The sequence below is a fragment of the Monomorium pharaonis genome, chromosome 8 (assembly GCF_013373865.1).
Source record: "Monomorium pharaonis isolate MP-MQ-018 chromosome 8, ASM1337386v2, whole genome shotgun sequence".
NCBI lineage: Eukaryota > Metazoa > Arthropoda > Insecta > Hymenoptera > Formicidae > Monomorium > Monomorium pharaonis.
The window spans coordinates 13,878,632-13,906,272 of NC_050474.1; the positions used below are offsets into that span (position 1 = coordinate 13,878,632).

Sequence of the window (27,641 nt, forward strand, 5' to 3'; positions counted from 1 at the left end):
TTCGCTCCCTAGAATATTTTCCGAAATTGAACTGTGCCATACTATAAAGAATCCTTTCGATAAGGATTAATTGTCGGCTTCATTTTCCAAATAATTATAAACAACTCCTCTAGGTACAACCCTCTTCCCTCCCTTGTGCCGCGATGAATTCTACAACACCTAAAGTGAGTAGACTCAGTGATTAAAACATCGTCGGTGAAATTAGAAAAGCCGGTATATTCGTGCTCAACGAAACTGTAGATTCCGCTAGCGAGCGTTCTATCGCTTGCCAGCGACATAAGTGAACAAAACTGTAGATTCCGCTAGCGAGCGTTCTATCGCTTGCCAGCGATATAAGAACAAAACCGTAGATTCCGCTAGCGAGCGTTCTATCGCTTGCCAGCGATATAAGTTAGTTAATCATTCACAAGCACGAATATACTCGACGGCCCTAATTTCCCTTGACGCAGAAAGATGCTTAACTAAGCGTTCACTCGCTTAACCAAGCGTTTATTTGTAGACCATCAAGAAGAATCGCCACCGCGCTGGGAAAAAGAAAAGAGCAAAAATCCTCAAGGCTCAACAAAAAGCCCTAGAGCGGGCTTTCGAGGAGATTGAGAATTTCGTGGGCTACCCGCTGGAACACACCCCCCTTCCTCCTCCAGTCACAGACGCTCCGCCAGGAAGAGCAATCTCTTCCCTTGATCTGTTCCAAGAAGACACCGTCCCTTTGGAAAACTATAACCAGTTAACGTCTAACGCGCCCGAAATAATCACGCTTAGCGATTCCGATCACGATTCTCCGGAGTTGGAACCTTCCCCTACAGCATGAAATATTGCTGCAACGTTGCAGAAATATTGCAATAGTGCATAATATAACCAATATTGCAGAAATATTGTAGCAATATTACAAATATAATATTCCCTAGCAAATGTTGCACAATATTGCAGCAATATTACAAATGTAATATTTCTTAGCAGATGTTGTGCAATATTGTAGCAATATTACAAATGTAATATTTCCTAACAGATATTGCACAATATCGTGGCAATATTATATTGCAACCGTGCAAAATTTATTTCCGTATAATCCGTATTTCTTAATCTAGAACTAACAATAAGTAATATTTTACATAGTTTTAAGGGACAAATAAAAAAATAGAGCAGGATATTTTTATTTTAAATTTTTATGTAAGATTAGAGCTAAAAGATACATAGATGTGCAACAAATTCTGTAATCACGACAGCGTTGCGTCCCATACTAGATTGAGTGAAGCAAGTCCAGAAGATATTCACTCTGACTTATATATATAATACATTAATTAAACATGTGTGAACCATACATGCATGTGTAATTCTAGCGTATAAATTGATCAGGATGGGCATTTTCTGGACTTGCTTCATTCCAATGCTTACTTAAATCTAGAATGGAACGATATTCGATATCCGTTGGTGTATGTTAATTTAATTAATTACTTTTTTAATTAATAATTTTTTTAATTATTGTGCCGTAACGGTATGACAATAAATTCATTTTCCGTTTTTCGTATAATACACATCTTACATATTATTTGATTAATTTAACCACCTGCAACATTTCCTTCATATTGCGCATTAACGTTTCAGAAATATTACAGCAATCTTACAAGAAATATTGCAGCAATATTGCTGAAATATTACAGAAATCTTACGGGGAATATTGCAGAAATATTGCAGACATATTGCACAATATTGTTTTGGAGCGGACATAGGAATATTGCTGCAATATTGCAGCAATATTTTCTGCAATATTCCAATCTTGCAAAATAATATTTCTGCAACGTTGCAGCAATATTTCATGCTGTAGGGGTTTAGATCCAACTGCGGAATACTATAGCGATGCAGTAGCACAGATTATTATATTTCCTCCAGAGAATTAAATAATACATGTAATAATCCTATACGTTGTTTTATTAATAAATATATACATATATATATATATCCAGATTCATTAATCTTAACTACATCAAGGTCATACTAACCAAATCCTACAAGGTTTTCCATCGGCAACAAGCTCTCGCCATACCCGGGTAGAGTTCGTGTAAGCGGGCTGCCCGAAATTTGAAAGGAGAGCTCCCGCGTCGGTCAGGCGACCGAGGCGTCGCGACGCACACATTGAGAAGAAATATCCCTAGACCCGGACGTTACACTAACATAATGTTTTACATATATTATAATACCATATATGTAATACTACGGCCGGTATTCATAGTCAAATCTTATTTAAAGATTGTCTCAAGCAATGTCTTAAGATGCTAATACGGCTCTGTGATTGGCTGATGGCATCTTAAGGCAGTACTTAAGATGATCTTAAATTTAAGATTTGACTATGAATACCAGTCTACTATATTGCTAGTCAAGCTGAAATACGAGCGACAACACCACGGTGCAGAGATATAGGGTGTTTACGATAATGGCTATCCGAGTAATTTTCTCTAGGACCGAAATATATGATAAGCACAACCATTTACTATCATCATGATTCGTGACAACTCAATGCTGTCCGGTATAGCCAAATCATCACGAGCAAGTTGTGAGTTGCGAGTTCCGTGAGTTTGTAGCAGGTAACCTAAAAAGTACGACATAAATAATTTGATTATTACAATTAAAAATAATCTGTTTTTAATGTATGGTAAGATTATTAACTTCATTAAAATAGTAATTATATAACACAATCATGTATTTTTAAAGTATTGTCTAAAGTAATATCAGAGATTATTTTATTTACAAATATTTATTTTGTCTATCAAGTTTCTATCATAACAGTATTATTTCAAAACCTAATATAATATTTTAATTAAACATTGATTCTCAATAAATGTTATTATTTATTAACTAACATATATATTAGAAAAGTCATCTTTTATTAAACGGATGGTGTTAACACTTTGAAACAAATGAGATAAATTATGTAAAATTACTAAATAAATCATTATTAATAATATTTTTTAGATTACAAGTAAAATAAAAATTTAAGTATAAATATTTTTCTTTCTTGTAACAACTGTTAATGATAAGTTGCATGGTGTTATCATTATTTTAAAAAATCATATATTTTTATGTATAAATATTATGCATGAATATTTCACTAATGTGAAACTAATAATAATGTTTACAATAAATTTTTTTAATTTGTAATACAAGTGCATAGTAAATTAAGATATACTGTAAACAGATATACGTTAGATATGCGTTAGATATACGTTATAATAGAAACTTGATAGACAAATTAATAAATAAAATATTTGTAAATAAAATAATCTCTTTAATATTACTTTAGACAATACTTTAAAAATACATGATTGTGTTATATAATTACTATTTTAATGAAGTTAATAATCTTACCATACATTAAAAACAGATTATTTTTAATTGTAATAATCAAATTATTTATGTCGTACTTTTTAGGTTACCTGCTACAAACTCACGGAACTCGCAACTCACAACTTGCTCGTGATGATTTGGCTATACCGGACAGCATTGAGTTGTCACGAATCATGATGATAGTAGATGGTTGTGCTTATCATATATTTCGGTCCTAGAGAAAATTACTCGGATAGCTATTATCGTAAACACCCATAGGCAATCTCTCACTTCCACAATTCGTGTACTATGAGTCACATGCGCATGCGCGCGTTTTAATGAATTAAAATGCTGCCAGCGCCACAAATTTAAACACGACGTAAGATTAGGTTAATATTTTTGTTTACTTTCATTACATGAACTGTATGTGCAATTGGAAACAATGCGATCGTGTTACATATGTGGAAGATTTACATCAAAAGCGGAAAATATTTCTTTACACAAGTAAATTAACTGAAAAATAATAAAATCAAGTATACTATTGCTTAAGAAATAAAAATTAAATTAATTTTTAGATTTCCAAAAAGACCAAAAATGCGTAAAAAATGAGTCGAAGCTTGCGAATTGCAGGAAGGAGATGATGTATCTCGTTTATTTATTTGTTCACTTCATTTCAAGTTACCTCAAAATTTAATTATACAGGAGAAATGGAAGTTACCTTCTGGAATTGTACCGAACAAAAAGATCTCTGATGTGACAACAATTAACGTAACAACTTCATCAGAAGTATCTTTGTTAAATTATCCAACAACTACATTTTCAAATGCGCCAATAACAGAAAATACTAATATATCCAAATTAGTTGAAATAAAAAGTGCATCTTTAACTATGTTTGATGATATAGATTGTGATAATCAATTAATATCAAAAGCTTCCTCTTCTCATTTAGGTAAGTTATTATACAGAAAAAAATATATACTACTATTACAAAAAAAAATAATAAATGTTATTTTTTATAACAAATATTTAGATTCTGAAGAGGATTTTTCTTCCCCTCCAAAAAGAGTGAGTCCCAGATGCGCACAGTAATAAACGGACACAGCAAGCTGAGTGAAACGGACACAGTAACAAACGGACACAGACCAAACGGACACAGTAATAAACGGACACAGTGCGAAACGGACACAGTAACAAACGGACACAGTGCGAAACGAACACAGTAACAAACGGACACAGACCAAATGCGCACAGAGCGAAACGGACACAGTGCGAAACGGACACAGTAACAAACGGACACAGACCAAATGCGCACAGAGCGAAACGGACACAGTGCGAAACGGACACAGTAACAAACGGACACAGATCAAATGCGCACAGAGCGAAACGGACACAGTGCGAAACGAACACAGACCAAATGCGCACACTGCACATGCGCACAGACCAAATGCATACACGAAAAGTCGCAAACCCATGTGATGCAGTGAATGCTTTGCACGCGCACACACACACACACACACACACACACACACACACACACACACACACACACACACACGGGGGGGGGTACAAGGGGGGCCTTCGGCCCCCTTCCCGCACCCACCCCGTCCAAGTCGCTAATTTATGTGGACTTTACTCTGCTTGCAATGTACATGGATTGCATTTGGTCCGTGCGCACGTGCAGTGTGCGCATGTGCAGTGTGCGCATTTGGTCCGTGTGCATTTGGTCCGTGCGCATTTGGTCTGTGTCCGTTTCGCACTGTGTCCGTTTCGCTCTGTGCGCATTTGGTCTGTGTCCGTTTGTTACTGTGTCCGTTTCGCACTGTGTCCGTTTCGCTCTGTGCGCATTTGGTCTGTGTCCGTTTGTTACTGTGTCCGTTTGTTACTGTGTCTGTTTATTACTGTGTCCGTTTGGTCTGTGTCCGTTTCACTCAGCCTGCTGTGTCCGTTTATTACTGTGTCCGTTTGGTCTGTGTCCGTTTGTTACTGTGTCCGTTTCACTCAGCTTGCTGTGTCCGTTTATTACTGTGCGCATCTGGGACGCTCCCTATTTTACGATATTTTAAAATATTTTTGTAAGATATCCCGGGAGCTACTCATTGAGATATCCGTGGGATCGCCTTCGTCTGTCTGGGATAATTTGGGATATCTTAGAATAAAGTGTACTGTGTGGAATATTTGTTATAGATCATTACAATAGATGTTATCAGAAAGATGAAATATGTATAGTTAACTTATATTTTTATGAATAAATATGAAGTTTTAGTTTTTTATTCATTTTTACATATGCGTGCAAAATAGTATGTGGAATAACTTATTAAATAGTTTGTTTTTGCTTTGTTTGTATAAAATTAAAAAAATGTTTTAATGTCATTTTTTTATAATTTTTTAGTATTATTAATATATACCACATTATTTCGATAAGTGTACTTTCTTTATGTTTTATTTTAATTTACGTTTCTTAGAGATTTAATTAACGCGCGCTTTTGTCACTCTTTTATTATATTATAATTCACTTTTCCTTTACACTTAATTTACGCTCTATTAATTGTAGAGATAAAAGATATGATGGGATTTTATCTGGATGTAATAGGATATGATATAATAGAATATCTTACAATATCTTATAATATTTTAAGATATTTTTGGGGGATATCGAAATATATTAACGGGACATCATATGATATCTTAAGATATTTTATGATATTTTAAGATATTTTTGTAGGATATTCCGGGAGCTACTCATTGAGATATCCGTGGGATCGCCTTTGTTTGTCTGGGATAATTTGGGATATCCTCAGGATAAAGTGTACTGTGTGGGATTAAACTATACTAAATTATATTTATATTATATTAAATTAATTTTACTAATAAAACATTTTTCAACTTTTTTTTTCCAACATTTTCCATCTAGTTTTTTGGGAAAATGTCGTGTAACCACCTGATGTATGATCAGACTGAGTATGATCGTAACCTTTCACAATATTTTCTTTATTTGCCATTATGTCCAGTCTACAATGAGTCGTTGGTCGTTGGTCGTAAGAAATTTAACCAATCACAGTTGATCTTAGAGAAGAATAACCGAACATAATTGGTTAAATTTCTTACGACCAACGACCAACGACTCATTGTAGACTGGGCATTACTTGCACAATTAACTTTACCTTTAAAAATGAAATAATAATATTTATTCAAATTAACTTATAGATTTAAAGTGTTCTTGTTTTACAAATCAGCTTTCTTTGATATATAAAATGCAACATGCTGCATTCGACTTTTCGCTTGGTTTGGTGCAATTTCTTGGCCAAATTCACGACAAAAAAATTTGGTTCAAGTTTTATGCGACAGTTCTTGCATTGTGGACACTATCATAATAGAACTGTGTTCAATTCATTGTTAGAAAAAAACTAGTGTACACGATACAATTTCTAGTTCCAAAAACTTGGTGCTATAACTTTGTCCAATTTCTTGCATCGTGTACACAGGGCACAGTATAAGTATATATATACTGTGCACAGGGCTTAATACAAGCTCTATGGTGAGAACGCTCCCTATTGGATGGAGATTTTAGAAAGTGACTTTGGCGCTTTTTTAATAGTAAATGTTTGGCAACACTGTTTAGGTAGGTGCTTGACACGGCAGCTGACCGCCTGGCGTCGTTGTCCGCATTGATGATGGCTCGCTCTTATCTGTCTTCGCTCATAGATTGCGATAGATTTGTACGGAATTGCCGTGGTTTTGTTACACCAACGTAAGCTTTTGTCTTCTTGAAAAGTGTCGATAAATCAACCGATACGAAGCCCGCTCGTTAGCGGAAAAGAGCGAACAATGTGATATGGGATCAACATCGGCTGGGACCGGAGCCGCAAATAGCCGGTTAGGTTAGATTAGGTTAAGTGTCTTGTGTGACGTTGAGAAAAAATTACAAGTTTTACTGTCATTTTTTGATACTCTTAACATTCAGTTTTGTTTTGTGCTCATCTAGTATTTTATATTTTCACGCAGTGTAGCGTTTAGCGCGCGAAATTAGTTTCTTCTCCATCTAATTATTAGACTTGTATTTAAGGCTGTCAAATTAAAAAGAGAGAAAAGGAGAGAAAGAGAAACAGCTATGTATGTTTAATTGTATTATTACTTTCCTTTTAAAGGGATCCTACAGTCTGTTTTACTGACTTTTTTTAATGAACTAATTTTTTAATTAGTTTTATAAAATTGCTAAAGTTTTTTTACAGAATTAAAGTACACATAAAAATCTAGAACAAAACAGTCGACTTTATATGAAAAAACAAAAAAAAAATTGTTTTATGGTATGTAAAACTCATTTGATGATTTGTTTAATATACAAAATCTATGACATATACATATGTATAAAGTGAAACTGTAGTTTTCCAAAGATAACATATGGACCAGTATTCATATGGTTTGTTCGCGTCGCCATGCCCCGACATGCTCCTACTCACTCCAACGCATTCTAATAGGTTGGCGTCATCGGAATCAACGTATTGGAGTGAGTTGGGGTGAATAAGAGCATGTTGGAGCATGTGACGCGAACAGACCCATAGTCAAATCTTATTTCAAATGCTTGTTCTTGGTAGCTGCACTGCTGTACTGGTGCAATAAGTTAGAACAAGAAAAAATATATTTGTCTTATTCTAACTTGTTGCACCAGTTCAGTAGTGCAGCGATAAAGAACAGGCCTCAAGATTGAAACAATGTCTCAAGATGCTAATATGGCTCTGTGATTGGTTGATGGCATTTTAAAACAGTACTTAAGATGATTTTAAATATAAGACCCGATTATGAATACCAGCCATGAACAATATCGTGTAATTTATACTAAGATTAAAAATCTAGAAACGAGATTGGTTCTTTTAATTTTTTATAATTGCAAATTCGCATACAGGATGTTAAAAAGAGTACTCTAAAAAATTTTGTTATTGTTTGGTATGAAATCCAATTCACAGATTCATGTTAATACTTTAATTCTGGAAAAAAATTTTCCCAATTTATAAAAGAAATACATACGAAATCTTGTTAATGAGATGCACGAATGACTCAGAGTCATTCTAACCTATATCTGGAGTTGCAGTTATAAAAAGTTATTAAAACTAATTTTTTTTTCTAGATCTTTTAATCTTAATTTGAATTGCATAATATTGTTCGTATATGTTATCTCTAGAGGAATATTTTTTATTTTGTACATATCATAGATTTTGTATATTAAGCAAATTTTGTCATCAAGTGACAGCTCTACATACCAAAAATAATTCCCCTAGATTTTGGTACGTAGAGTTCAATTTTGTAAGAGTTTTGCGATTCTATAAAGCCAATTGAAAGATTAGTTTAAATAAAAAATGTCGGTAAAACAGACAACATTCTACAGTAACATAATTGACACAATAGTCACAAGACATAATTATATGTCCATTTTTACTCATACTAAGGTTTAGCTTTAATCTTAGTTTAGCTTTTTTCAATTCTAAAAATTGAGGAAAACCAAGATTAAAGTTGTAATAAATTTGATTAAACACACCATTGCATACCTTTTCAGAAAAAATTTCTGATACCAAGACAAAAAATATTGATATATTTAATCTTATTACAATCTCATGTAGTATAAAAAGGATAAAAAAACAAGATTAAGATTAAATCAGAAATTTCTATTTTTCTTTTTTGAATTAAATAAGATTGACTTATTGTCTTGAGAGAAGAGTAATATATATAAATTTAAGCTTATGTATTTTTATGTTTAGAATATATGTGGCATTCTCATGGTGTTTTCGTGTAAACAAATTGCTTTATCTAATAAATAAAAGGGGCTTGCCAAGAGCACGAAAGAAAGTAAGATTTTGCCGTTGACATATAATGTACTAGACTGAAATATGTCAGTCTATAAAAGAAATTGAGATAAATGAGGATTATAGTATATACGTTAATATGTTAGTGTTGGTATTAATGTAAAGAAGCTGTCTCTTCTAGAAATATTAAATTCAAATTTTTAATTAAGATTAAGATATTTTTAATTAAGATTTTGATTAAGATCTTTAGATTGGTTTATTCTTAAATTTAGAATATCATAAGATTGTCACAAATTAACATTTACTAAATTATTCTAAGACAATTAATAAGATAGCATAAAAAATTATTTTAGTCTCGATTTAAGAACTTTTTATTTAAGAATAAAATATTTCTTTGATAATAAATATGATTAGCACTATATTTATCCTATTTTATGGTAGATTAAAGAGTAATAGCATTAGTAAGAAATCTTTTTTGTGAGTGCACTAGTACACATTAAAGGCTTCATCTACTATACACTAATCTAATCTAAATATAAAGATGACACATATCTGTTGTTTTATATATGAAGTCTTTAATGTATACTAGTGCAACCACAGAAAAGATTTTTGTACCTAATGTTATACACTGTATAGCAATTATAGACATTAAGATAGACTGCTTATGAGAAAGGGGGTGTCTTTCACAAAGAAAAGAAAGAAACAAACTAGTAGGGCATCTTCTCTCTCTAACTTATTATGTGTTAGAGGGCAAAATGCTCTATTAATTCATTCCCTATAAAATCATTCCCTCGTCTTTTTTGTGGAGAAGACTTCCACCTAAGGTTTTGGTTCTCATAAGCAGTTTATCTTAATGTGTCTATGAAAGCAATTTTAAGGTACATCAGTGTACTCAAGTCTGGCTAAGGTCTACTTGGTGCTAGAAACGCTTTAAAGCATTTTTTAATTGGTCAATTCGTAAATTTTTTGTTCCAATTGGTCACTAAAATGCTTTGAAACGTTTGTAGTGTCAAGTAAATGACAGTGTGTGCATTTCAAATTTGCTATAATATAAGACCAGGTGAATTATTGCACATGCAGTAAACGGGAATAGATGATAAAAGAACCAATCATATTTGGGTCAAAATGCTTTCGAGAATTAAAATAATATTATATGTGTTAAGTAATTATATACAGTCAGTTTGTAGACAACGTCAAATCAGCGTTTTAGAAGCGACAAGTGCAACTGAAGGTTTTTGTATGGAGCTGGAATTTATGATTTTGTGTAAGTTAAAAATTTCCGCATGTAATTCACTTGAAACTTTAAATATGTTTTTTCAAAACAACGTTTTCAAAGTTGGTGACCACGGTTTCTCAAAAACTATTGCACCAATTTTTCTGAAATTCTTAGTGCTTCTTAACAATATAAAAAACTAGTTCTTGATCGAAGGATTTTGTTTTTTATAGCATAGTTTTAATTTTATGGATTAAAAACTGTCAATTTTTGGCAAAAATTAAAACTTTGACTTTGTACATCCGCCATTTTGTTAAAAATGTCAGTAACAAAATGTTGAGGGGTCAATAGTTTTTAAATGGTGAGCCTTTGGAATTTTCCAACCACAGGCGCGGCGCAACCAAGCGGCTGGACGCTTTGACGAGTATTGCTAAACGGCATGGGGCCGAACGAGTATTACACCATACAAATCTGTGAGACCTCTATGAACATCAATTGCTATATTCTTTAATCGAGTCCAATTTAATTGACAAGAAGTAATATTAGTTGAAAATTTGATAAAACATTATTTATATCAACAAAAGGTATGTGTTTCTGAAATACGTTTTATGTATAAATAAATTAATAAATAAAATTAGTATTAATTATATTATTTAATCAAATAATATTAAAAACATTAGTTGACAAACATTTCTAAAACTTCTTTTTAAAAAGTTCTTTTACAAACAATATTAGAAAACATTTACATTTGAAATTCGCATTTGATGTAAATAAATACCTTTTTAAAAAAGGTAAAAAAAGGCGCCAAGTATTTGGTTTTTCCTTTAAGCAAAAAATTATTGAATGTTTCAACCTAAGTAATATAAGGAAAAAATCACAAATTCAAGATGAAACTTTTAATTAAATTCAACCTAAGTGGTATAAACTTTTGGATGATTCAACCTAAGTATTATATACTAAGTGTGTCAAATTCAACCTAAGTAATATATATTTCTAATTGGTTTTGTTCCTAATTAATTATATTTTAATTCAATCCCAATATCAATCTCTAGTCTGATAGACAAGCTTAATGAAAAATCAAACTATGAATGCCAGCCAAAGAATAAACATCTATTTTTATAGATTGGTGCATATTTCTTCATATCATTATTTTTGTAGAGAAAAAACTTAACACTCATTTTGTAATATTCACTTTTAATTGGCGCAAAATATTTACATATTATTTTTGTAGAAATATATATTAAGTTAAATTTGACACACTTAGTATATATTACTTAGGTTGAATTTGACACACTTAGTATACTTAGGTTGAATCATCCAAAAGTATATACTACTTAGGTTGAATTTGATTAAAAGTTTCATCTTGAATTTGTGATTTTTTACTTATATTACTTAAGTTGAAATATTCAATAATTTTTTTGCTTAAAGAAAAAATCAAACACTTGGCGTCTTTTTTTACCTTTTGTAAAAAGGTAATTTTGTTGGAATCACGCATTTTGTAGTGTTTATAGATTACTTAGATTGAATTTGATGTATATATCACTTAGATTGAATTTAATGAAAAATGTCTTATTTGATACATAAGTAAATTATTTTTTTCTATTTCATATATTACTTAGGTTGAAGTTGATCAAAAGTTTTATCTTGAATTTTGTATATTTTTATTGAAGGAAAACCGCACACTTGGCGCTTTCTTTTACCCCTTTGAAAAAGGTAATTTTGTTTGGATATCATGCATTTTGTATTTTTTTATAAACTACTTAGGTTTATATACCACTTAAGGTTATATTTTAAAACTTTCTTTTTGAGAAAAATTTTACTAAGAAGCTAAAGTTTATATAACGGATATAATACTATAAATTTTTTAATAAAATTTTTCTTTAGAGTATGTTTTGGAGCTAGGCCTAAGTTGAATTTGATCAAAACGATTATCTTGAATTTGTGTCTTTCCTTAAAGAAGCTCACATCTTTTTTACCTTTTTTAAAAAGGATAATTATGTTTTGTCACTAAAATATTATTTGATGTAACATAGACCAACAAGGGAACCTTGCGAACTCGAAAATTCAGATTTTAATGAAACTTGGCATAAATGTAGAAGGGGTGAATACATGAATTTAGAAATTTTTAGTTGGTGCCCAAAAACGGTTTGAAGGGGTGAAACCACTCTTCATAGTTGAGACGATTTTTGCGGTTTTTCGATATATCTCGTAAATTAAACAAAATATAAAAAAATGTTTCATACGAAAGTTTTACAATATAAATATTTTTATTTAACTATGCTATTTATTAAAAAATTTTTATAAAAAATTTTTTTTTTTGAAAAATGAATAACGTAGTTAAATGGAGGTATTTATGTTGTAAAACTTTTGTATGAAACATTTTTTAATATTTTGTTTAGTTTACGAGATATATCAAAAAACCGCAAAAATGTCTCAATTTTAAAGGGTGGTTTTACCCCTTCAAACCGTTTTTAGGCACCAACTAAAAATTTCTAAATTCATGTATTCACCTCTTCTACATTTATGCCAAGTTTTATTAAAATCAGAATTTACGGGTTCGCGAGGTTTCCTTGTAAGTGATATTTTATTTTAAGGAAAAAATCACAAATTCAAGATAAAACTTTTGATCAAATTCAACTTAAATAATATATACCTTTGAATGGAAAAAATCACATTTATTTATGTATCAAATAAATTCAAGATAATACTTTTTATGAAATTCAACTTAGGTAATATATATTTATAAAAATTTACATTTATATTAAATTAAGAATATATACTTAATGAAAAATTAAAATCAAAAAGTAAAATAGCTCTCAAATTTTACATTAGTGTCGATGAGATAGATGAGATGTTGTGTAATGTAGACGAATTGGTTAAATGTTGCTATAATTGTCAATCAATAACTATTAATTTATAATAACTAATAATTTATAATAAAGATCTAATAAAATTTCAAATGAATGGTTTTAACAATACTATTTTTATTCTTTACTAGTAACATATAATTATATCTTGGTGACAAAAGTAATACCTTGATGATGGTGATAGTTCTTATCCTTACAACATTATCATTGACAATTACAGCAATAATACTCATTTTACATTATGCAGCATCTCATCTATTTTATCGACACATGTATAAAATCTTAATGTACTATGTTACTCTCTGATTAATTATTTCTTAATGTACTATCCCAGCAAACACAAAGTTACATGTAACGTGCCTGTTAGTTATAATTTCTCACTCAACAATGTAATTGTAATATAACACACGTGTTATATTACAATTACATTGTTGAGTGGGAAATTATAACTAACAGGCACGTTACATGTAACTTTGTGTTTGCTGGGATATTACTTTCTGATTAATTATTAATTTTACATTGGTGTCGATAATTAAATAGATGAGATGTTAAAAAATCAACATAACCTCACACTATACATGTCACTTTGTGTGAGCTGGTGCATACATGGCGCGAGCGAGTGACTGGCGACCCACGTGACTTATACACGATGCTATAGTAACGATGCGAACGCTACATGGTAGCGAATGCGCGAGTAATTTCGTCCCTCATTTTCGGCATCCGCATTACCCGCAGAGATACCACAAGGTTGACGATAATGATGACGACGTATCTTAAATGAAGTTTTGACATTTTGGACTTTGCATCGCAATACCTCCACTCGTAGGGCATGTAGAGGAAAAATAAAAACAGTTTTCTTATATAAATTGATCCCAAGCTTTCGATTGAGCCTAGTTAGAACTTGATCGGTTTAGCCGTTTTTGAGATCCGATAATCTTGGGTGCTCGCAAGTCGCGTAAAGAGCACGGTTGGCGCGAGCTACTATCGTGTCTTTTGATTTTATATTTAGGAAATGAAATGAACAAAATTCCGAATTATGAAAATATTTGAATTGAATAAGAAAAAAATTGATTAGACGTGTTCAGCTTTGTATTGAAATGGGTGGTGGCCAATTCAAACACCTACTCTAAAAATTTTTGAAAGATTTAAAATGTAATTTGTAGGAATAATATGGCTTATTACGTGCTTCCTTTGATTCCTTCCATTTCCTTTTTCCTCTATTCTCTTTCCTTTTCTGTCATAATTCGGAATTTTGTTTATTTTATTTACTAAATCTGAAATATTTATTTACACCAAATGTGAATTTTAAATGTAAATATTTTCAAATATTGTTTGTGACAGAAGTTTTTGAAAAGAAGTTTTAGAAATATTTGTCGACTAATGTTTTTTATATTATTTGATTGGATAATTAATATTGATTTTATTTATACATAATTTATTTATACATAAAATGTATTTTAAAAACATTTTTTATTAATGTAAATGATGTTTTATAGAATTTGCAATTGATATTACTTCTTGTCAATTAAATTGGATTTGATTTAAAAATACAGCAATAGATGTTAATAGAGATTTCACAGATTACGGTGTAATAATCGTTCGGCATCGTGTTATTTAGCGGTATACGGTACTTGTCAAAGCCTCCGGTCGGTTGTTTGATTGCGCCGCGCCTGTCAGCGTGAGCTTCACGGTCTGTGGTTGGAAAATTTCAAAGGTTCATTTAAAAACTATTGACCCCTCAACATTTTGCTATTGACATTTTCGACTCAGTTTTTCATGAGGAATATGTACATGCCGGCATCTGTGGATGATCTGGAACTGTATATATCTCTAACTTTTTTTATATTGACATGTGGTGAAATAAACGCAAAAATAGAAAAATTTTAAATGACATTATTGATCCTTGTTATTATTTGTCTTCTTCTTTAGTTTTTTTAATATTTTGGCCTAAACGTGATTGGTTGTTATTGTCTACTGAATGAGCATCAAACTTGGGATTGAATAATTTACTTTCTTTTTATATCATAAAATTTGCTATTTACATTGATATAGAAAAAAAAACTGTACAATCAGCGCGTTTAACAAAGCAGATTGGTGAACGCTCAGTAATTCTTTATTATGATTAATTCTTACTTTTAGATGAAGAACTAAAAGAAAAACTCAATTATATTAAAGAATCATTAATTTGGATTTTGAAAGAATCCTAAACTGGATGTTGGAAATGTTTGGATTGACCTTATACTAAGAGCGGAATAAAAATAAAATGTCAGAACTGATTTACAGAAAGAGAGAAAGTTTACCTCACTTTGAAGTGAACTAGGATGGCTATAAACTGAGTTTCATCTTGTTATAATACTGAAATATTGTGTTACGTATAGACATATTAAAAAGATAGATTGCTTATGAAATAGTGTGAGATGCTACAAAGTAAAAGACGGACCGAATATTCAAGACTATAATTTTTTTTGACTTTAGATTAGTGGAGGAGAATCTAGTGGTAACGGGATCACTAAAGCCACCGGCACATGATACTTGTTTTTGTGCTGAATTGCTTGTTGCGTGGAAATATTTTGTTCTGATTGGTGGATTTCTGAAGATGGATGAAAATGCACTAACAGTATTTTCATTCAGTAAGTAATTTTGTGCGAAAACAAGTAACGTGTGTTGCTGGCTTAAAATAATATTTGGTTTGCAAGTTACGCCCCCCCTCCGTTAGAAAAAAGCAAGGGCCTAATTAATTTTCATGCTATTCTTTTCCCACTGGAGGATACTTTCATGTAGGGTATTCTTATAAGCAGTCTATCTTAATATGTTTATGGTTTTACAGAACTAAATTAATATAAATACAATGTGGTAAGGAAAAGAATGAGAATCGAGATGAGCTCTTCCGTCGAATTACGTCAGCGTAGACAACCGAGGATAGTGGAGGATCCTCACAAGCTTGCGGCGATGATGAATAAATCTCAAAGACTTGTTCTGGGACTTTTAGTTCTATTGCTAGTCGATATAATTTGGGTTTCCAGTTCTGAGCTCACTAAAGTAAGTTTAAGCTTTCTATTTCTTTGTTATCTTGTCTTTTGTGTGTGTTACAACTGGCTTACGTACTTACATTTATCGTTTGAAGATGTATCGGGAATGAAGGGGACATATAATGGAAGTAACTTATCGTAGTATATCTTCCTGATTTTGTGACTTTCGCTTTTGGACGCCATATTAAATCCGCCAATTTGTAAAATTGAAAAGTAACTCAATATTTATGTTTAGCGACCTTAGAAACATAGGAAATTTAAATGCGATATTTAGTATTTTTGAAGTATCTTTGATCTTATCGCCATTTTGCGTCTGCAAAATATCTTGGAAAATATCCAAATAAGTTAATAAAATATTATCTCAAATTTATACTTTACATTCATTTTGAAGCATCGCAGATAGAGTTTTTGGTGATAAATTGAGGTAATAAAATAACATTTAGTCCAGATTTTGTTATCAAAGTTTAAGCCGCCATATTTAATTTTCCGTTAAAAATTTTGAGATTCTGAACGGATTCTGATTCTAAAAGAGCATGATTTTTTACGTAAGAAATAATACTTTACTTTAATTTTATCAAATGTTTATTGCTTTTTCTAGAAAGAAAACCAATCGGTACATAAATGTCCGCTTGGGAAGAAATGGGCTAAAGTATGCTGAGCTGTTGTCTATGCAACACATTGTCCATATTTATATTAAATTTTTATAATAAATAAGGATTGGGAATGGGCAATTTTGAAACAAACTGATATAAAGAGGATCGATAAAAATGAAAAAATTGTTATTAAATGATTGAAAAAAATAATAATTGATATATCATTTTTATTACTTCTTTATTCGATATTTAAGTACTTTTATACTACTTTTATAATTTTTTTAACGTTAACAATTTTTTTTATGTTAATATTTTTGTAAATTTTAAAATAAATTAACTTTTTAATTATCATAAAATGTATTTTACTGATTATTAATAAGCATTTGAAAATGTTTTAGAACATTTTTTGGTTATTTTTTTCTCAAATTTCTTTATCATATTTCTTTGAATAATGAAAAATTGGTATGATTTAAGTAAGATTGCCATTTGTAAACATAAGTGTTTCTGCAAAGAAAAGCAATTTCTGTTATTTCTGTGACAACATTTAGGGAATACATATATATAATTAGGACCATGGCACAAGAACATTTATAACATGTTATATTCCTTTTAGAGTGCTTTGACTGTTTAACAATTGTGGTGATTATGATGACAACCATATTGACAATTATTTTATTTACAGCAACACGGAATAGTTGTACTGTAGTCCAAATCACTGTTTAAGATTTTTTTAACCAGAATGTTCTTTGTCGTCCAGAGTCTCTTTTGGTGTTTTTTCTGTATAAGTGCAATATTCCATATTTCCTTGGATGGCATATAATATGGCTGAGTATTCTAACTTCCGCTTTTTGATTGTTTTTATTATCTCTGTATCTTTAAGCATTCTTCTATATATCCACATTTTAAAAGCCTGCACACGTTTCAGTATAATCTTAGTGAACCTAGCACCCCCACCATTAAAAAAAAAGTTTGTACATACGACATAATTTTCTGCTAATTATCTGCTAATTTTTAGTACTCAGAACCATTGTACCGTAATAATATAAGAGAAAATGATTAAAAATAAGAAGATAATTATACCATGACAACTTTAAAAGTAATTCTTTAATCAAATACTGGTAAAATATATAATTAAAACATTTTAAACTTGTAAAATAACTTTAAAAATTCTTAAAATTTAAAAAATATAAGAGTAAAGTATTCTTAAAAAATTAATTGCTGTCTTGATTGTGGTATCAAAATAATCGTCTATTTATTTGCTCTTAAAATATTGAGGTCCCAAATTTTTGGTTCAATATTTAAGTTGTGCTAACGCGCAAGAGTAAAATAGCTTTAAAAAATTAATTACTGCATCCACTGTGGTAACAAAATATTGTCTATTTATCTGCTCTTAAAATATTCTGATCTCGAACTTTTTGTCTGCACGTCAGCACCCCCATTTTAACTTTTTGTTTCATAGCATATCATATACAAATAATGTCTTTTCGTCTTTCGTTTATCGCCTCTGAAATTTTAGGTTAAAGATTTCTCGTAGTGCAATATAGTACGATCCACAGAAGTTACTCTATGTATACATCATGTTTTACAGCATTTATTTTGCATTGGTTAATTATTATAAACAATGTGGTGCGAAAATTGGTCCTTTAAAAAAGAATTGTCTGCTGAAAAATTCTATCATGAATATATACAAGTTATAGGTTTTTAGTTGCTAATCACGATTTTTTTGTCAGATCTTTAAAATTCAAATTGGCGAATGCAATATGGCGAAAAAGTAAAAAAATGTATAAAATTGTAAAAAATAATTATCTGTGATTTTTTGATGTTAATTACCAGCTGTAAAAGCCCATTACAACATTATGGATGTTACTCTATAAAAATATCATCGAAGCTTTTGTTTTGCGTTGGTCGATTATTATGAGTAATGTAAATGTTGTACGGTCTCCTTTTTCTAAAAAGATCATTTGCTGAAAAATTTGAAAATAAACATGTACAGAAAGATGTTTAAATTTGTATTATTTTTATTTTTTTAGTTGTTAATTACAAATTTGTTATTAGATTTTGCAACCTAAAAATGGTGAATCCAACATGGCGGATAGAAGAATACGGAAATTTACGAATTTCTCTAAAAATCATGTAGGAATTTTTTGGTAGCTAGTTATGGATTACTATAAATTTTTCTATTACTATTTTATGCATGCATGAAGTTTGAAAGCTTAAGTTTTGGATTGATTTATACATTAGCGCAAAAAAAAATGAGACAAAAATTTTGACCGAATTTTTAGGCAATCTTTAAAGTAACGTAACTTTGCGAAAAATTATCTAAATTACATGAAATTTTTTTTAAATTAAAGAGCGAAGATTTTACTTGAAAATTTCTAGGCAAAAGTTTAACTTGTTAAGTGTAACTTTATATCGCATAAAAACCAAACATGTTCTCTTTCATTGAAAAAAGTAAAAATTCATTATCATTTTTCATAAGTTTCTCGTTAAAATCTTGCTAATATTAATTCAGATTCTTAAAGCTCATTCTCTTTTAAGTAATAAAAAAAACATGTCAATACGATGTTTTTTGTTGATTATACACGAGTTTGAAATTTGCACTGAATTTAAGGTATTTTAGTGAATAAATACATTTTTTGGATACCATGAAACGGTATCAATATGATATTACACATTGATTTTATTTTTGTTTAACTCAATCATACCGCCGTCATCAGAGTGACATAATATGCGCTACGTGGAGGTTGACGGTCGGATTTTGCACATTATGTGGCTCTGAAAAGGGCCGATTTTTTAATTAAAATTAAAATTTTTTATGTATGTGTATGTGTATATTTATGTGTGAGTTTATGAGTGTAGATGAAATGTGTATGTTTGTATATATGTCTACATACATGTGTGTTTGTTTAACTCTTAGGGTACTAACCTTAAAAAAGTTACGTTCAGTACTACTTGAGTTAGCGTAACCCACCAAACTTTGTGGGCTTGTATCTTCGAATAAATTCAATCAATTTTAACGAATTTTCTTTCAATCGAAGGGAAAAAGACTCAGAATTATGATGGTCTTGGTTAAAAAGTCGAAGATATTAAAAGAAGAGATTTTTTGAAAAGAATGAAGAAGGAACGAAAAATTTTTGTAAAAATTCATTTTTTTTTCAAACGCTCGTATTTATTAGAAAAAAGATAAAATAATTAAAATGGTGGTCAATGGAAAGGTAAAAATGTGAACTTTAAGATAATCTTTAGTCAGATTTTTTATTCTGTTCTAAAACTATATTTTGATGGAGACAGAATGCCCTGGAAGGTGACGGGGACCGTGAATACGAAATTGAGTGAAGATATAAGAGCACCTTTTATTTGTACACGCAAGCAGTTACAGAGAACATTCGAGGGAGACGGAATCGCGCTAGTGCTAGGTTACAATATGGCTGCAGGTGACGACAGAGACAGACGCGAGATGATCGGTAACGAACGCGCGACCGCTACGGTCGCGCCGTCTACACGCGAGTTCATTGGTCTCCCGAAGACCTGACGGGCCAATAAGCGTTCATCGGCGGGGCGCTAGATTTAAGAAGCTTCTGCCAACATATTTATTTGGCGATATGAAAATGTGATATTTTCCGATATTTCCTGATGTCATCAAAATAAGGTATAACGTGAAATACTCACATTTTTTTATGCAAATAAATAATTAAAAATGTTTTAGTAATTTATTATCATCAATTTTCATAAATTACAAAACAAGTAGCAATATTGTTTTAAATAAATAGTTATAACACAAAATAATACGTTTTATAGGTGACAAAGGATAATTTAAATAATAAAATATTTAATTTTATATTAAAATTTTATATAAAAGTTTTTATATTTCTTACAAAGTAAATATACAATTTTAAAAATTAAATTATTGTTAAATTTGTTGTTTACAGCGTACTATACTTGCAACAATTTTTCGCCACGTGTTTGCGACAGATAGGCTTATGACACTACAAGCATTTATAATACGTCTTTCCATCCAAGGCAGAAGGACACAATCCGCATCTTTTCTGCTTTGACATTTTGTTATTTACCAGAAAATTACGCACATCTTGATTTTCTGGCAGATTTCTAGCTTCGAAGAAATCTTTGATCACGTTTCGCAATTTTAACTGCAAAGACGGAATAGCTAATCGTCTTATCAGAAAAGGTTTAACAAGCGCTAAACTTAATTCAAATATGAATTTTATTCTTTTCATTAACTCATTGTCTTTAATAATATTGTATAATATAAAGCTATTTAAACCGCACCATGAAGACGTATACTATTAAAGTAATAAACAATACTTTATGTTTACTTATTTCTCACTAAATGATAATAATTTGCATGAAACTTTACGAAAAAATAGTTAAAACCTTTTTTATGCAAAGTTTGATTTTACGTAATTCCCAATTTTGTTACGTTCCGTACATAACTGGGTGAAAAATACCCGAGCGAAGAATTGCGATGCTTGCCCTCTAGCTCCTAAAGGCACAGTGACTCCACCAAGCGGTGGACTAATGCTTGGGATTTCAAAGTTTCTTCCCGCATCCAGATCTCCTATCCCTCATCGTTTAAAAACGGCACATATTTCAAAATTTGTCTGGGTTTTGCTAACCCAGCTAGTATCTTGAGGATTAATAGTGGGTATTTTCTCCTCTGTCTAATGATCTGTTGCAAACGTTTTTTCATGTTGATGCATGCTTAGATTTTCCGTTGCGGTATTTTATTCGCACTAGTAGTTTTGACAGGTCATGAAAATTAGTTGGTGATCTCTCCAGCCGTTGTTCCATTAAATTCCAGATATGCTCAATGGAATTAAGGTCTGGGCTCATAGGAGGATGAAGCAGAACGGTAATCGTGTTTTGTTGAAGGAATTATCTGGTAATTGCTGTGTGAGAACGTGCATTATTGTGCGTAAACACATAATTTTGTTCAATACGACGTTTCACTGATAGTACACGCTCAAAACTTCATCAATGTAGCGTATTGCTATTACTCCTGGTGGTGATTAGATGATCAATTAAGTGCGCCCAATGTATTAGATTACCCCATATCATAACAGAACCACCATTGAATGCATTAATGGGTTCTACGCAAGAACGGTTATAAGAATAATTTCGACGATGACACGAAACGTCTATCAGAATTGTACAGGCAAAATGTCGAGAGTGAGTCCCAGATGCGCACAGTAATAAACGGACATAGCAGGCTGAGTGGAACGGACACAGTAACAAACGGACACAGATCAAATGCGCACAGACTAAATGGACACAGTAACAAACGGACACAGTCGCAAACCCATGTGGTGCAGAGAATGCTTTGTGCGCGCGCGCACACACACACGGTGAAGGGAGTGCAAGGGGGCTTTGCCCCCCCTCCCGCACCCATCCTGTCGATAGGGGTGCCTTAAAAAGTCGCAACTCATGTGGTAAGTCCGTTTGTTACTATGTCCGTTTGTTACTGTGTCTATTTGGTCTGTATGCATTTGGTCTGTGCGCATTTGATCTGTGTCCGTTTCACTTAGCCTGCTGTGTTCGTTTATTACTGTGCGCATCTGGGACGCTCCCAATGTCTCATCAATAAAAAAAACATTGCGCGACTGCCTTTGTGAGTTCAATTCTGATATGTTTTAGCACAATGAAGACGAGCTTGACGGTGTTGTTGGGTTAGCGCTTGAACTCTGCGTGAATGCAGATCTGCTTCGTGTAAACGATTTCTGACAGATACGTCAGAAATTCTTCCAAGATTTAATCCATCAAGGTTTTAAGGCACACTTTGAGCAAGTTCTCGCACATTAGCATGGATGATTTGACGGTCTTCTCTAGGCGTAGTGATTTGCCTCTGATCAGAACTTTCATGACGATCAAAGTTTTTTTTCTTGGAAATTTTTCCGAGCACGGGAAATTGTAAAACGAGGAATTTGAAGCCTAATGGAAGTTAGTTTTCCATTTTTTAAATTAACATATTTTGACAATTGTGCTGAATTTTGCTAAGTTTGTGCTACATTGTGCTCGCCTCTTAAAACCGTAATATAAAACATACAATAAAAGAAGGAAAAAAAACGATTTTTTAAGTCAGCCCTCCACTTAGTTTTTCTCAATTGTGCTAATTGCTAGGTTGTGCTAATATTGTGCCAAAGTATCACTTTGAAAAAATAACAAAAAAGTTACGATAAAAAACTAATTTTGAGTGATATTTACAACAATTGACATTTTTACGTATATTGGTTATATGATAAAAATAATATCACATATTTGAGTTGTGTGCTAGGTTAGCACAACTCAGATATGCGATATTATTCTCGTGGGATAATTGTAAACTCGTAATTTGGACTTACAACTACTGCGCGAAGGGTCAAATTCAAGAGTAAAGTGCTCTTTATATCGTTGTTCTGCAGAAACCGGAAGTTGTGCTGAGTTGTGCTAGGCTAGCACAACTTAGATATGCGATATTATTTTTCTCAGATAATCAATATATATAAAAATGTCAATTGTTGTCAAAATTACTCGAAATTAATTTTTTATTGTAACTTTTTTGTTATTTTTTCAAAGTAATACTTTAGTACAATGTTAGTACAACTCCCCCCCCCTTTTTTTAAACGAGGTGGGAATGCATTTACGCATACCCTCGCCACCGATGACTCACGGGCGAGGGTTATGTGGGACTCGCGGGTTTGTGAGCGGGGAGGCTAATTCTTTCCGCTCACGTGCAATACCCGTACTACCCACTAAACCCACCTCGGATGGCCAAGACTGCGTGCAATCGCTGTCCAGCATAACTGCCGGAGGTCCCCCCCCTCCTCCACGCAGGCGTGCCTTGCGGGCGACGCACTTTCTCCGGGGAGACAGGGCGGACACTTAACGACCCCCCCCCCCCCCCCCGATCGGTTTGCCCCGTTGGTAAAGGGACGGACGGACTCGCGCGGCCATCGAGCGGGACGAAGGGGGGAGAGACAACACGCCATCTTCCCCGTCGCCACTACTCTCTCCTTCAAGATGGTAGGGGGGGGGAGAAGAGAAGGGGGGAATAATATGTATACCCCCCCGAGGGTTGAACTTTCTCGTCGGGAGGACCCGGGTCCGGGTCGTCTCGACGGCCCGCATTATGTTTGAGAGGGGGGGCCTCGGCTCGACGAATCCCCGGAGCCGGGCCTCCCCAGCGGGCAAACGGTATGTTTATGGTCCAGGGGGAGGGAGGGCCTTATCGATTGGTCCGTCTCGATCGTCCTCCCGGACCAATCTCCCGGTCCGCGTCGTCTCTACGCGCGACCAACGCGCCTACGCGTCCCTCGTTTTTCGAAGGGGGACGCCTCCGACCTTATGTTAGTACAACCTAGCACAACTTTGCACAGTTAAGAAAATTGTGAAAAACCGAAAGTGGGAGGCTGACCTAAAAAATAGTTTTTTTTTTCATTTTTTATATTACGGTTTTATATTACGGTTTTAAGAGACGAGCACAATGTAGCACAAACTTAGCACAGTTTAGCACAATTGTCAAAATGTTAATTAAAAAAATAAGAGGCTAACTTCTAACAGGCAAATTTGAATTTTTTTCACAACATAACGCATTGTATTTTCTTCTTGTAGAAGAGCAACAATTTGTGCACGTTGAATTTTAGTTAAATGCTGGCATTTTTTATTCGAAATCAAAGCATTTCAAATCGCAAAATCTGATTTTCAGTAAAGACAATCTTGTGTAAAAAAAGTTTTCTTCAAAAACAAAACATAACTTTACCGTTTGTTATTCAAGATCTGAAATTTAGTTGCTGATTTTTAGCTTGTGATTATTTTAAAGTCTGTATTTTGACTATACGAAAACAGTCGTCAATTTACTGTAAACAGTTTACTCTTATACACTGAATTTTTTAAATTTAGTTATTGGTTATCTGAATATTAATAATTAATTTTTTAGACATCAAAAATTTATCAATAATTTTTTGTATTATCTGCCTTTACTTTAAGATTACTTTACTTAAGTAATTGGCTTTCTAAAAATGAGCAATTTTCTTTTTCTTGTACAACAACGAATAAGATTTGAAAAGTACGTATATGTTACGTCCTGGAGGGTGCGGGAGCGGAGCGGTAGCCATTTTTCCCAGGAATGTAGCTTGCTGAGGGGGAGAGTAAACGCACACGTTATAAGGATGTCCATGATTATGGTATGCAACGCGCGCCAGGCAGATTCCGAAGGATAGTTCATAAAAAAAATTTAGCAAAAAAAAAGAACGATTAAATTCTCGGTTAATTATTTCTCTATGGACTTCCTTATTTAGCGCTCTCTCTCTCTCTCTCTCTCTCTCTCTCTCTCTCTCTTTCTCTCTTTCTCTTTTTCCATTGATTCGAAACAAAAAGCGTAGGCCTTGCTAGGGCTCTTAATTCTGCGCCGTGATAATTACAATATTTCTAGCGAATTAAGTTAGAATTAGAGTTGAGCAGGTCTGCGGAGATTGACATTAAAGGAATTCGTGGGAGAAAAACGCCTTAAGAGGATGCTGGACTGCCTCTCAAACTTGATCGATAATGTAGAGTCATTCGTGTACATCATTAATGAGATTTCGTATATATATTTTTTATAGATTTAGAAATTCTTTTCCAGAATTAAAATACATATATTAATATTAATCTGTAAATTAAACTAGTGCTCTGTTTCTATCTTCGGACCGATTCCTCACTCACACGTATATATGAAATTTTCTTTGAGGCTTTTTTCTTATACCAAAGCTTCTAGCTCATTTCTGCAAGCATTTTATTATTCTTTCATGTAATAAGATTAGTGCGTACTAGTTATTTGTACGTACAGAGTCTTTAAAACTTATGTGTTACAGATGAAAGATACGAGGCGACTGCACAAAAATATAATTTTCTAACTTTTTTTGTTTTTTACATAATATTATAGGTAGGCACTATTTGTTATTGTCTATACTTTAATTCTGGAGGATTTTTAATTCTATGAAATCAGTAAAAAAATAGGCCTAATTAAAAATAATAACGTTCAATCGGTAAAACAGACGACTCCAGCATCCCCTTAATAAGCTAACCCATTGCCCATGAAGTGGAAGAAATTTTTGGGGTGAAGCGCCTTAAAAGGCAGGCTTATTGCCGGAGTGAGAAGAATTTGTGGAATTAAGCGCAGCCCGTTGCTCACGGAGTGAAAGGAATTGTGGGGTTAAGCGCCTTAATAGGCAGCCCGCTGCCCAAGGGATGGAGAATTTAATTTGAGAGAGATCGACTTAATCCTTTTTCCTTATAATTTACTTATTCGACTGTAAGAAACTCGTGGATAGTCAGCATGATGTACATAAACAAGTAGATGTATATGTGTATATATATATATATATAAGTGCTTTTGAGGAGTCCCTTTCTTGCTCTGGAAACATTAGGAGCACTGGGGGAAATAACCCTTTTTCCGCCCCTTTACAACTATCTTAATATTAATACTCGCGGACCGAGAACACAAAAAAGGGAAAGAAAAAAAACAAACACAAAGAAAGAGAAGCAAGAGGAATTATTAATATTTGCAGATTTTATTTAAAGAAGAAATAATAGTACTTTGTTATATATATTGTACAAGGAATAGAAAGCAAAAGAGAAATTCAAATCGCGGTTGCTTAACAGTGGTGATTTACTCGACAACGTGACTAATAATTTCAGTATGCGGATGATTTGCTTTACAATTACAAATTTCCTTTTATTGTGACGACGATCGGAATAATAGTGGCAAGTGTGGTACTTACAGGACGAGATCCTGTTATTGGTCTCGTAAGTAATAGTGAATACGTAGAGTGGTACGTTCGAATAATATTGATACGGCCCAGGATGTATTTCGTGAGATAACTGACAGGTTACTAGAGCGAAAATGCTGATGGGCAGCACGATAAACTGCTGGAGCGAAAATGCTGATTTCCGCGGCTCTCGCGCTCCTTATATACCTCAAAACTAGGGCAGCACGACGAGCTATTAGAGCAAAATGCTTATGGGCAGCACGATAAACTGCTGGAGCGAAAATGCTGATTTCCGCGGCTCTCGCGTTTCTTATATATCCCAAAACAGGGGGTTCTAAGGGTATGCAGGCATGGGAAAGCTTGAATTCTCGGAATTTTCCGCGACAAATAACTTATTTTCAAAATTCCATAATTTTTAATTTTTATTCCGATTGTTATAATTTTTGGTCAAGAGGTAGCCAGGGGGGTCAGCGTTCAGATACTTTTTACGCCTCCCTCTTATTACTTCTACGAGCGGAGTAATTAATGACATACTTTCATAATTGCTCTGGCTGTTGCCATCTCTCTCGACTGAAGCAATGTTTAGGCTGTCGCTATCTCTCTCAGATAACACGCACTTCGCGGCTGAAGCAATGCTTCAGCAGCGCGAGGGTGCCACGCGCGGACCACGTGGCTGAATAATAATAGAATTATTCTAAATTATTATAGTGAGAGAGTGAAAGCGTGATTGCAATAGATTATAACTTGTAATAATTAGCGAGAAAGCGTGAGCAGTGTCGATCCGCACCCTGACAGCTCTAATAAAAATTAATAAATAAAAAAAACTAAAGAAATTATTTATAAAAGCATTTCTTAATTACATTTGGCGCAATCCGGTGAATTCGAATTTTCCCAAAAAGAAACTTTATTATATGCGCGATAATATAAAACGAATAGGAGTTATACGCATAGGGCGTACATCGGTGCCCTGTGCGTGCAAGTTCGTGAGACGGGGAGCGCTCGGTAAGACAGGCGACGCGATGGAGCGCGCGAGAGCGCGACGCGAGAGAGTGAGACGGAAATGGAAGAAAATTTTTCGTCGAA

At 32.9% G+C, this 27,641-nt stretch overlaps 2 protein-coding genes and 1 long non-coding RNA gene across 12 annotated transcripts in view; all 3 read left to right on the forward strand.

The window, feature by feature from the left end:
• The first annotated feature begins 138 nt into the window (after positions 1–138).
• On the forward strand, positions 139–819 carry LOC118647081. Its single transcript, XM_036291288.1, has 2 exons — positions 139–164; positions 500–819. The coding sequence occupies exons 1-2, from the start codon at positions 144–146 to the stop codon at positions 809–811; spliced, it is 333 nt and encodes a 110-aa protein (XP_036147181.1). The 5' UTR covers positions 139–143; the 3' UTR covers positions 812–819.
• A 6,118-nt stretch (positions 820–6,937) lies between these two features.
• The window catches only part of LOC105837095 (solute carrier family 35 member F5), a 56,829-nt gene continuing 36,125 nt past the window's right edge, over positions 6,938–27,641 (forward strand). For 2 of the 10 annotated variants that reach the window (XM_036290576.1, XM_036290577.1), the window contains exons 1-2: positions 6,938–7,194; positions 16,024–16,235. Coding sequence is in view for 5 of the 10 variants with exons in the window: in XM_036290573.1 (XP_036146466.1) it covers positions 16,062–16,235 (174 nt within the window). In the remaining 5 variants the exon portion in view is untranslated. Of the gene's footprint in view, positions 7,210–15,671; positions 15,827–16,023; positions 16,236–27,641 lie in introns of all 10 variants that reach the window. The other 8 variants (XR_004964258.1, XR_004964259.1, XM_036290573.1 and 5 more) reach the window with 7 other exon arrangements.
• On the forward strand, positions 19,432–27,373 carry LOC118646833. The gene is made up of 2 exons (XR_004964260.1): positions 19,432–20,467; positions 20,748–27,373. It is a non-coding gene; the product is annotated as an uncharacterized LOC118646833 (long non-coding RNA).

Excerpts from the sequence above, each read along its gene's own strand:
- LOC118647081 (XM_036291288.1), top strand. The coding sequence starts at position 144 with ATGAATTCTACAACACCTAAA. Across the intron at positions 165-499 it reads TGAATTCTACAACACCTAAA|ACCATCAAGAAGAATCGCCA; the intron begins GTGAGTAGACTC and ends GTTTATTTGTAG.